Source organism: Heliconius melpomene, chromosome 7 (genome assembly GCF_056956725.1).
Source record: "Heliconius melpomene rosina isolate 202511_hmr_F chromosome 7, ASM5695672v1, whole genome shotgun sequence".
NCBI lineage: Eukaryota > Metazoa > Arthropoda > Insecta > Lepidoptera > Nymphalidae > Heliconius > Heliconius melpomene.
The window spans coordinates 2,771,179-2,784,227 of NC_140395.1; the positions used below are offsets into that span (position 1 = coordinate 2,771,179).

Here is a 13,049-nt window from a genome sequence, read left to right on the forward strand (position 1 = left end):
GTAATTATGGTTTTCAAATATAGGATACTTAAAACAAAACATAACATTAAATCATAGATTATTTATTAAAGCTTATATAATCAAATTGCCACACTCAAAATATTCTTTCACGTTATGTTTTATAAAACATGTTTTTTAAATAAACATATTTATTTATTTTATAATTTTTTAATTGGCTTAACAAAATAATATATAATATTAATTAATCAAATCAATTTTACTTTATTTAATATTAGGCTATAATGACAGTAAATTTCAATAAAGTAGAAAAGATTAATTTGCAAAATGGCAACTTAGTTACTATTAGCGGTCGTGTCAGATGGATGCTTTGGGCGAGCATTTTCGCGTAAACTTAATTGATTTCTTCTAATTAAATTATTGTGAATCATTGTGTTGGCTATGAGAAAGTGATATGAGCCATGCGAAAAAATATTGTGTTAATATATATGAAAGTGACTTTAAAATAGGGGTGTAACTTCCAAAATAAAAATGGCCTCAGGAGATAGTGATCATATTGAGGTGATGGATATTTCTGTGATGAAGAAAGAAGCGGCAGGCCAGTCGGGCTCCGAAGACGATGGTAAATATATATTACTTAATACATAACATTTTAAAAAACTGACCTTCACGCCATGGTTTTAAAAGTCGACCTAATTTCATTGATATAAATTTTATGTATTTCTATCATTACAGATCGCGATCGAGCGTCTTTGGCTGAAAAAAATATTCCCTACGATGTGAGTCACTTATTATTATTAGTTTAATAAATTTTCATTCATAGTGTGCATGTTATGTATTGGGAGAAAGTTTCGGGATTTACTATGAATTCATTATACTATGTTTAAATACATTTTGAATATATCATATGGACTAAGATGTACTTATTATTTATTTTATGCTTGTGTATAAAAATATAAAGTGCATCACTAGCTAATTGTGTTATTGCTCATTACTCACTGATTAATTATTGAATGAAAACATAATGGCATCCACAGATTATGCAAACATTAACTTTTTATAGGCAGTCTTGTTTATATTATAATATAAACATTCTAGATTATTTCTAAAGAAGCAGTAAATTTATATTATTAGTGTTAAAATCATATTACATAATGATAAAGAAATATAAAAGAATTTTAAAAAGACAATTTATAAATATTTTTACTTTACATTTATTTACCTTTTTATATAAATTAAAATAATTTAAAAGTATGTATATAATTAAAGAATACCATTGTGTTGTAGTCATACTGTTGTGTTTTCAATTCCCACTTGCGGGAATTGATTATCTTCTTTTCCTTACTTTGGTGACAAGACAAAGTGTGGCATTGAGTTCCATTGCTCAACAAGCATTATCTTGAAAGTTGAGTGGAAAATGTGGATCAGCACATTTTAACACTAGGATTCCTTATCTACTCTGCTATATACAAGATACAGCATAAAGCTAAAGAAAATATTTTAATGAATTATAATTCAATTAACCACCTTAATGCTCTATCTCCTCACCTTCAATATATAACCAGGTTAAGAAATCAAGCATATCTGTTATAGACATATAGAACTATTCAGCCATTGCAATTTTTTTTATCAAACCCATCATACATTATAAAATATTCATTTAGAAAAATATAATTTAGTATTACAAAGAAAATTTAGTATTACAAATATTAAGAAAAAATTGTTCCAATGACAATTATGGATTTTTTTTAATGAAACATTCCTTATGTACTTTAATTAATTTAATTAATTATTTTTTTTCACCTTCACATTCTACTCTGCATGTACTAGAGCACACAGAGAGGAGAGTTGAGACACTCCTTTCTACACTATGAATGAATTTAAGACACAGTGTATTGTGTAGCAGTACTTAATAAATAAGGAAATGAGAATAATTTATAATCCCCAACAGTGATTGAACTCACAACCATTGTGCTTGCAATCAGATAATATCTCACTATGACACAATATCCTCAATATGTAACATTGTTTCTTTATCATTTAATTAGTTGTATAATATAAAGTATTGTTAATCACTTTTCAACAACTAATTATTAAATATATTTATCCTCATAAATTTTATTTTGATTTATAGATGTAAATGGCTAGATAGCTAGTACATATTTTTGAGAATCTATTCTAGAGCTTAAGTATTTCATTTATTTTTTTTAATTTAATGACATTGTATTTAATGGCAGAATTCGAATTCAAGAAAAATATTAATATTTACTTAAATGAAATTTGAATCCACAGACAATAAATAGTTCATAATATACACATTACTGCTAATTATAGCATAGAGCAATATAGTATTGTTAATATATTATATACTTTATTGTGCATCACTTCGCACATACACCTAAAAAAAAAATGTATACTAGGTTATCCAGAAAGAACCTAGTGTTTAGACACTGCATTCTCAACACAATATTTATTTTTACTGAAAATAAAAGTTGAATATATTTTTTTGTTAACATAGTAATTATCATATTTTTATAGTTTAACTATAAAACAACTACATATATTTCAAGCTTGCTTAATTTCAAGGATAAGTCAAAGTCTAACTTACAATTTTACAATGTCCTTAACAAAAAATTTACAACTGAACAAAGACCAACAATTGTTCTGACAATTTTCTGTGGTAAATTAGAAATGTTTAAACAATTATTTCATAGTTTTAAAACAGATTTTCTCATAATTATTAAAATTTGGTGTAAATTATATATTATTAAAATTTAAGACAAATTGCTTCAATAGACATATACATTGAAATATCAAAATCCTTTTTTGTTTTGCACGAATAATGAAATGAAAATAGTAAAGTTGTAGGTCATTTATAATATTATTCCCAAGAAATTATAAACAAATTGAGTTTTATAATCAAACAAAAGTTAGATACAATTTTATGTAAATAAGTAACTAAAAACTGCCAAAGTAACCACCAACCAAACACCATGTTCCCTGATAGTAACTACCAGTGTTGGTATGGTGTTACTTCCATGTTTTATATAGTAAAGAAGGGTGGCTGCTTTCAAATACCCTTCTATAAAATTGACAAGACCTTAAAAATCATACTATATGTATGATGTTTAAGGAAATGTGTGCTAAGAGAGAAATGCAAAAAAAAATCCATAAGAAAATAAAACAAGGGTTGAAACAACATTGTATGAAATATGATTCTTGTCCAAGACAAAAAACTTAATTATTAATAAATTTTAACATTTATTAAAAAAAATACTTTTTAATTATTTAAGATTGTTAATATACTTTTTATAGTTATAGATAGTAGATACATAATTTTTCAGGGGAAATTCAAAACTTTGAGACCAAGAAGTCTAGTATTAAAAAAATAATGATATTTGCTAATATTATATTCTGAGTGTAACAATGCATAGTGTTATTATATTATCATTATGAAGGCTATTATTATATAAAAATAAAATAAAAAACTCATAAAACAAGAAATACTCATGAATACAAAAAATATATAACTTTTTTTATTTCTTTAATTACATGTACAATTCTTCTTTGAATTAATGAAAAATTTTCTAGTGTATTCTGTAGTGGCAAAATATTATATCTAAACTATACTGTTAAAACTCATGTGAGTTCGATTCCCAGTTAGGGGCCTAAAATATATAATATTTTAATTTCCTCCTTCCGCTCCAGATTGCGTTGGAACTGTTGTGTTAGGAACGGGGTTTCTTATTACTAAGTTCCTAGGTTCCCTCTGTTTACCCTGCTATGTGAGGGATGCAGCTTGAAGCAATTTTTTTTATTTTTATAACAAATTCAGTTGGCATTAAGCCATTTGAGTGTAATCGCGATGGCTATGGGTTCGATTCACAATCGGGTAATGAATTATTTTTATTTCTGTAATCGGACAAGAAAAAGCGCGACATTGTTTCGCGACAACCAACACGCAAATATGAAAAAGCAGAGTAGAGTGTCTTTATTCCAGGTTCTCCTGCCTATGTCCTAAATATTTTACAGAGAATATGTAAAATATGAATTAAAAATTAAATCGGCTTCACGCTGTATCGCGCACAGCAGGGTAGGGAGAGGGAACCTATTGTTAAGACATTTCTTTCCCCACTTTCCGCCGAATTCTGAAAGCATTGGGTGTTGATTGATGCGATTTAAACATCGCTTTTGGCCTTGTTACCTGAGCGAAGAAATGCAAACATATCATTCTCGCCAGTGGAAAACGAACCGGCAACCCTCGCGTTTACATTCAGAACGATGTGTCGCTGCGCCACGACTCTAGAGCTCTAAAGCCTCCTATTTCCTTTTATGACTTACTTATTCTAATATCTGTATATCTATAATAGTATATTACATTGAACGTCGTTATTCTGGCGGTAAGCCAGTTCGACTCCCGAAATGGTCATAACACGACTGTGAGTCACCCTTTATGAATATGTACGTAGTACAATGGCCCGCCTCGTACGATTTATGTATGTTGCCGTATGAAATTGTGAATGATATTATGAATGATTATAATTTATAATGTGTTGGGAAGGAAGTGGGTTCGATTTCCGTGTATGGCGTTTTTTTGTCCGTTTGTCGGTATGTTTTGTTTGTTTGGTTAGGAAGAATTTTAATATTTGATCAGGTTGTCAGTCATTATTCAGTTAAACTGTATGCTGATTGAAATTTTTCTAGTTAAAATTTATAGCCTCTACTTCTCCACTTTCTTTCCAAGTAATATAGTAATAAATAGAGTCAGAAAATAGGGACATTCTCACTATATAAACAGCGTATTCTTTTTTATTCATCTATTATCATATTTCTTTGTTTTTCGTACTCTCCAAACACATTTTCCACTAACTACTTCTTCTGCCTATCCTGCTATGTAGCTATACAGAAAGAAGCTACATAATTTGATTTTTACTTCTAACATTAAGTTTCAATATAGCGATTGTATGAATAAACTTTAAATCAGTGTAATTCTAAGCAAATGACCCAAATTATCCACCCCCTTTTAGAAGTTATAAGTATAGAAATTAAGCTTAGTTATAAGTGCCGTTGACCTGAATGAATTTGGCCATGCCATTGAGATGCGGCCGTAGGCGGGTTATATTATATTTCTTTATTCCTTTTGTTTTATTTTATTGGTACTGTGGCCATTAATGTTATATTTAAAGTATATTCTCTTTGTGGTATTGCTGTTACACATTCTTAATCCCCTGAGTGCATACTGTGCAAAATTTAGAAAACCTACGATTTAAGACGACCACGACTCGTCGACTGCACTATCCATACCTATATTATAAATTCGAAAGTAACTCTGTCTGTCTGTCTGTCTGTCTGTCTGTCTGTCTGTCTGTCTTTTCCGCAATCAGGGCCAAACCGCTAATTTATTTGTGATAAAATACTCATATAGAGATACTTGAGGGTCCCGGGATGAACATAGGATACTTTTTTTTTCTCATATTTGTAATATTTTCGATATATACCAATAAATTAAAATAATTAATTTGACAAGGAATTTATTCCGCCATGTTAATAACAATCATCGCTACGCGTTGCTAAGCAACGGCTTGCAAAGTTTGTTGTTTTAAGAAAACGTCACCCAAAGTGAGTTTGCTTAATGCATACATGGCGCGCGCCGATATAGATTTGTTTAATGTATATTAACAAAAATTAGATGATTTCTATAATTTGATATTCATCCTTATGAAAATAAATATAATAGTCACTTTTAGCATTTCATGTAGATGGAAATTATAGTTTACTGTATAACATTCTAATAAATAATTAAGATGTCACTGATTCCAAATGACCTAGCCTACGAGTGGTATTGTATGACCGACGCGAACGGGCAGATGACTTTGATGATTTTGTAAATTTTTATATATTTTCGAATTACTATTATTTTTTATGTAATTATTTGCTGCTTATAATTAATTTATCTCAGTTCGGTTATCTATACCGATGTTATACACTTAAAATATCGTAATTATAATCATTTGAGATTTTATTTAATAATGTTCGCAAAAATTAATAATTATTTAATATAGAAAAATGTTTAGTACGCGCGCACGGCAAACTTTAGGTACTTTTTCTAATATTAAGAATTTCCTTTAGTTACTTTTTTTGTTTGTTCATTTCTTTTGTTTGTTCATTTCGGTTACTCATATATTTTTTCTAATAATAAATCTCTACTTATTTTATTATTTTTTAACTTATTTTAATTATTTAGGCTTAAATTTTCGCGAGCGTAGCCGCGTCCGGGCCCACTAGTTCTATATAAAACATGTTTTAAGTGATTTTAAGCGAATATAATTTATATTACAGCCAGCGATCGGTCCCATGGGTGCTATCAGCAAGGTCCACAAATCCGACAGGAAGATCGGTCACCGCAGAGTCGGCGAGGGTGGCGAGATCACGTACAAGAAGATCCAGTCGTCGCAAATCATGGGGTCTATACAGCTTGGTGAGTTGTTTGTGTTTGTATTTTTTGAGTAGGAGGTATGGAAGTACGGGATATATTGCTGCCCGTCTACCTGTGATCAGGAAGTACTGTAACTCGTTTGAAACGTCGGGTTTCCTAACATGTATCGTTGAAGAGTTTCGTTCAATTTAAATACTATTAGTAAGAAAAAATAAGAACAATAAGAAGATAAACATTCGTTTATTTTATTTTTGACGTGTATAACCTTTTTTTATATTTTATATTTTTTTTATTATACCTACTTATATTTTAAATGGTAATTCTACGCAGAGACTTTTAGTATATTTTTATTGTTTGCAATAATATTTTTTTTATTATACTGTCAAGTGTAAAAAAATGCTGAATAAAAAATCCAGTATTATATACAGTAGGGTAAACTGAACCTGGCGTTACGAGGTATGACACTCCGTTCTTGAATTACCTCCTGAATCTAAGGCCCGTAAGAACCGCTCTCAACTGTGAGATTGATCTTTAAAGCAATTTTCAGATGTCGTTTTAATAATCTATGATTGAAAACGGCATCTCAAGATCGGTCCCAAAGTTGAGAGTGTTTCTAACTAAACACGGGCCTAAACATTGCGTCTTATCTAATAGCAGAACTCAACGCCACGCTTTGTCAATAAATTATCAGCTTCACGCTGTATCCCGCATGCAGCAGGATAGCCAGACGGAACCTTGTGTTAATACACTCCGTTCCCCACTTTCTGCCGAATAATTGAAATATATATTTTAACTAAATATTTCATCCACGACTGGCCTCAGTCTGTATGTGCATCTGTCTGTATATATGTACATTCCTTCTATATATAAATGACAGACAATAGCAAACAAACAGCAAGTGGACCGTGGGAACGGTTCGTGCAATGATTAGATAACATTGCAAAACTTCGTGGAAAACGCTATTTCTATACGAGTATTAGTTAGTACTGTGGTTGCGCTGTACAATGCGTATGCGCAGATATTTGCGTAGATATTTTAGCAAGGAGATTTTTTTCTATTTATTTAGTTTGTTATAATAATACTGCACTAAATATAGGTAGGTAGAGTGAGTATAGTTTAGGCGGACAGTGAAGAAAGGAGAATCTATAGTTATTGAGGATATAAATATTATAGCTTTTTATATGAATGAATTTATTAATATATACAAAATTAAATGAATTCATTTGAATTCTAAATATAGCGCCCTGTTTGTCGAGAATTATATTGTATGACAAGAAAGCGAGATATCGAATTTCGTTCATAATGACATGACATTATATTGAAATTATACACTAATATGATATTAATCTATTCAGTTGCTAAGCCATTAATTGACTTTTTTAACTCTCAACATAACACTTAGCCTTACTTTGGAAAGAGAGATTTATGTATTGACACATTCTCCGCTCTCCACCTAAATTCCGAATCCACAACTATAGCAATTACAGTCAGTAATTGGGGTCGTGGCCGAGTGACTGACTGTTATCTTGTTTTCGAAGTGATCGTAGCATATCTGTATAGGTGATGATTGACTGAACGATCTGACGTGGTTATTAGTTCAAATGTAATGTTTTGAATTTCTTTATATAAAACGAAATTTCCATAATAATAAAAAAAATCTTTACATGGAATAGGCCGCCGTGATGCAGCGGGAATGCGTCTATAAACGCGGTTGTTGGTTCGATCCAAATTTGGGGGATATATTATATTTATTTTTTCCTCTTCTAGTCTAAAGTTGGGTGGAAGATACGGAACGAAGAAAGCTCCCTCTGTATATCCTGCTTTGCTGCTTACTTATTATGCGAGCAGTGCTTGCAATGCAGGATTACTTTTATAACGTTCCCTCACGTTATAAAAGTAACCTTACTGTATTATGAATGTTGGATGGATGGATGGATATTTGTTCCACTTTCACGCAAAAACTGCTGAACCGGTTTAGATGAAGCTTTACACAGTAATATAGCTTATATATCAGAACTAGCGGCCCGACCGCGGCTTCGCCTGCGTAAACTACGTTATTATTAATTTCTGTCTCCGTGACGACCTACGTCCTATAAGTGACGTCCATGCAAAATTTGAGACTCCTAGCATTTGTAGTAACGAAGTTTCATACAAACTTTCAACCCCAAAAACAACCCCTTAAAAGTCGAATATTACAAATTCCCGCCTTAGCGAGCACCTACGTCCAATAAATAACACCTATGCAAAATTTGAGATTCCTACCACTTGTAGTTTTTGAGATTTCGTGATGAGTGAGTGACCTTTCGATTTTATATATATAGATAACATATACGCAAAAATTTATATTAAAAAGTTGATTATTATTTTATTGTAAAGAATTCAGTTACAACTTTTTGTATTTTAGAGAGAATTATATAAAAACACACGTTGTATGCCATAAAAAGTGTTTGTTCAATTACGTAGCGATGTGTTAATTAAAACTACAGTCGAGTAATTCAAGGACTCGTATAATTTAATATGACTATATAATCTATATAGGTAGGTACATATATTACATATATTTTTGTATTTTGTACAAGGGGGTTGACAACCCTCTATTTTAATTAATAGAGGGGTGTAAGGAAACCGTGGCAATATGTTGTGTTGTAATTTTGTTGCTTGGCTATACCGATTTTTATGCAATTTGTTTGTTATTTGTCATCTACGTTGCGTGTTTGGTTGATCTCGCTTACCTCAATAACTACTAGTTGGAATTTTTATATTAATAATATTATATATATATTCGAAAACCCGGCCGATACAACTGGACAAATGTAGTATGTACTTTAAAATTGAACTCTTGATATGTTATCTGCATATTTATTGAGCGAAGCGAGCGGAGCGCTCTACTAGAGACTTTTTACACTCTTTGTCACCATTAGGCTCCCAAACGGTTTGACCGATTGAGATGAAAATGCAATGCAAACATATAGATATGGCCACGTAGTCGGTTTTAGACGAAAAATCATCTAAAAATTTAAAAATTCATGTTTCTCTTCGCTCAACATGTGAACACTCGGGTTCGCGCCCCTAGTATTTAATTTTAATAGAAACAAGAAACAATACGTAATCTAAATTAAGCAATTATTTTGAATTACAAATTAATTTAAAATAATTGCTTAATTAATTTAATTTATATTTTTATTTAAAATTTGACCACAACGTATTACTATTTAATATTAAATTAACATTTCTTTTATCTCAATAATCGTTTATTAAGTACTTTCACATGAGGCTGACCGTGAATTTCAATAAGTATTATCAACTTTTAACATTCTGCGGTAAAAGAAGAGAGAACATTCATTAATCTCTCCGTTCATCATATTCAATTCCATTAGCTGCTCGCCCTGACACAGAATCTTTTTCTCCGCAAACTAAAAATTGATAAATCTATACTAATAGTAGATAGATATAAAATTAAAGTGTTTGTTCGATTGAATTCGGTAATCACACTTAGGTACTCTTGGTTATTTAAAAATGCTTTTTGTGTTAGATAGTCTTCTTATCGAGATTGAATAGTTTAGATAGCGATTTTACATAACGTTTCTATGTAGGTAATTCGGTCTTCGATCATAGTTATATTAGGCTTTTGGAATTTAACGCACGCACAGCCGTAGACTCCTGGAACCATTTGGTGTCGAGTGGTGGAACTCAACGCCGCTCTTTTGCCTCGAGACCAGAGCGAACAAATTGAAATATTGTATGTTTTATTTTCTCGAGTGAGAATCGAACCCACAACTTGTCACTTTTACACATTCACACGCTACAGGTAAAATCTACAATTAAAATACGTCTTTTATACCAAATTTATACAGTACCTTAATATTATTAACAAAAGCTATAATTAATTTGCTCATCCACAGAGTAAGTTCAATGTTAGTAATACACGATAATAGCGCCCGTGTGTTTACAACACGAACGTTGAATACATAAACTGTGACTAAATATAACCGCTGGTTAGCTAGATTCCGTACGAATATGTTTACGTGTGTCTATTTTGATTGTTTGTGGATTTTTACGCCGTATGGTCTAGTTGTTTTGTTGATGGCGGTGGTTGTGTGTTCATAAACCTGATATGTGGTGCTGTGGTACATCGTCTGATTAAAAATACGGTAGCTGTAGGTTCGATTTCCACTCAAGGTATTTTATATCCTCGATCTGCTCTGATAGCTAGACTAAGCGTTATGTTAGGTTCCTTTACTTGACATGCAATTTATTGAAAATATTGAACGTAGTGCCTTAACACTAGATTTCCTCTTACTGCCATGAATATGTGATAACAGAATGAAACTATAAAAAAGTATTGAACAATTTCTTTGGCATTCACGATTGATTAAATAAAAAACACATTCGAGGGTTAAAAATCACCAAGGCAGTTGCAATTATACGATCTGGAGTTGTTAATCCACTGACCTACATACGACATACGAACATATATATATATTATATATATATACATGTACATAGTTATATAGTGCTAAGCCGAACCAAGGCCGGGATGTTAATTGATGCGATGAAATAGTATATGTTGATATATATTGACACCTTGTTTTTTTTTATTTTAGTCAGTTTTGATTTTTGTAGTCAATATTTATGTATGTAATATTATGCTGATAATAAAAACCAGAAGAGTTTGGTTGAAATTCAATTGGAGGGAGAAGTACAGCACGGAGTATCTTTACACTAGATTCTCTCTGCCTATCATGTTATGCGGGAAAAGGTGTGTTAAAACCTTAATAAAAATATATATCTTTTATTTAATGGCTAAATTATTTTAACTTAACTTCACACTGTAGCCCTAGCAAGATAGTCAGAGAACGGAGCGCCAAAAGTTACGATCTCTACATACCTCTTTCGCCTCGTCCACTGTCATCAACTTTTTGCTCTTGAATTGGAAAAAACGTCGTGATGACCAAATGATAGCAGCAGCCGTTGGGAGTTTTCATGGAAAAACCAATAGCAAAATTGTGATAATTTTTATCTACAAACGTATGACTGGCGACTATTCGAAAATATAAAACAAAAACTTGTTTTCAATTTTAAAAGAGCCCCAACTGCTTTTTTCTCCCATTCCCCGGTTTTACCACTGAATTACTTTACTATTTACTACTCGGTTATCGATGTTGTCTTGCATGATGATGATGAATTTCCGGGTGTGAACAAATACCTCGAGTAATATCCTCGATTTATTTTAGCCTGATTTACTGAAAGTCAATATCTGTACTTATTTTCTTGATTAATTACTAGTATTAAAAAGCTATTCTATTCTATCTTGTCGTTATATTCTATCTTGTCGTTATATTCTATCTTGTCTTACGACTCCCTAAAAACATATAAATACTTAAATAATATAAAGGATTTTAGTCACATAATATTATACCCGCTAAATCCCAAATGAAATTTTGGAGACAATCCAAAATGGAAGACGTTTCCTGAATTGCTGACGAGAATTTTTTCTAAGATGTTGCCAAATATGGCAATTCTGGACAATATATATTGTAATTTATTATATTAAGCTATCGCCTTACTTCTTCTTCTTCATATACTTATATTATAGTAAAGTCGTGGTGGATCTTTGGTCTACGTTTGGACTTTCCAGTTTCCGTCGAATTCTTGAGGTATTGCGTGTTGAGTGGCGGAACTCACCGCCGCGCCTTTCCTCGTTGCCACAGCAAGGAAATGAAAATATCATATTTCCTTCCCCGGCGCAGGTATCGAACCCACAACCGTCGCGTTTACATATGCTCGTGGCAGCCTCAGAATTGAAGAAAATTATAATTGACAAAACCCGCAGCAATCACGTTAAAAGTCATTTATTTTTATAATATATGCACTTTAATATATCAAATATCTGAATTCCAAGAAGAATGTTTACCAACCTCGCCTCTAGCCCTTCGTTTAGCTGAAGCCATTTTGAAGGCAGGGTCGCAAGTCAATCGACTTAATCGCGTTATTCACTTGCACGCAGTTAGATAGTCATGTTTAGAATAATTATGTTATCGGTACGCTTGTAGCTTAACGCCGTGCCGCGGTGTTGTGATACGATCTCAACCCTTTAACACACAATGTCTCCGAGATAGGGCGGAAATGATAAACGAAGTGTCTTAACACTAAGTGGCCATAGACTGGTGTAAGGGAACAAACGACGGGGACGGGGGGGAAAGATACCGAAAGATTTTTGAGATTTTTGTAGATTTTATTGTGAAAAATGGAAAGTGTAACACTCAGGTCGAGTGTAATCCCGTATGATAATCGATAAACAAATAATTTAAATGAGTGCGCATATCGATAGTAATCGATTATCGATATTATTACAGATATTCCGAGTATTTACGTAATAGATTTCCTGTGGTTTTGTCAACCACTCTATATATTATGTATCTTAGCCTTAATACTATGGTTGTGTCCTATTTTCAACTAATAACTTACTAATGCTTTATTTATATAAAATTTTAAAATTAGAAATTATTTTTTTAATATTAGAATCGAAAGGCCTGTCATTCCCAATATAGCTAGCGGATTATTTTAAGTATGGTATAATTAATTTAAAAATGAAATGAAAATAAAGAGATTAACTGTTTTATTGAAACGCTTTTCAAAGTGCTGCGTTAAGTTC

At 31.6% G+C, this 13,049-nt stretch overlaps 1 protein-coding gene across 13 annotated transcripts in view; it reads left to right on the forward strand.

Annotated features, from left to right (window-relative positions):
- The first annotated feature begins 280 nt into the window (after positions 1-280).
- Positions 281-13,049, forward strand: part of PIP5K59B (Phosphatidylinositol 4-phosphate 5-kinase 59B) — a 51,690-nt gene continuing 38,921 nt past the window's right edge. For 4 of the 13 annotated variants that reach the window (XM_085188486.1, XM_085188488.1, XM_085188487.1 and 1 more), the window contains exons 1-3: positions 282-580; positions 694-737; positions 6,298-6,436. In XM_085188486.1, the coding sequence (XP_085044612.1) occupies positions 490-580; positions 694-737; positions 6,298-6,436 (274 nt within the window). In that variant the 5' untranslated portion in view covers positions 282-489. Of the gene's footprint in view, positions 581-693; positions 738-6,297; positions 6,437-13,049 lie in introns of all 13 variants that reach the window. The other 9 variants (XM_085188482.1, XM_085188485.1, XM_085188483.1 and 6 more) reach the window with 4 other exon arrangements.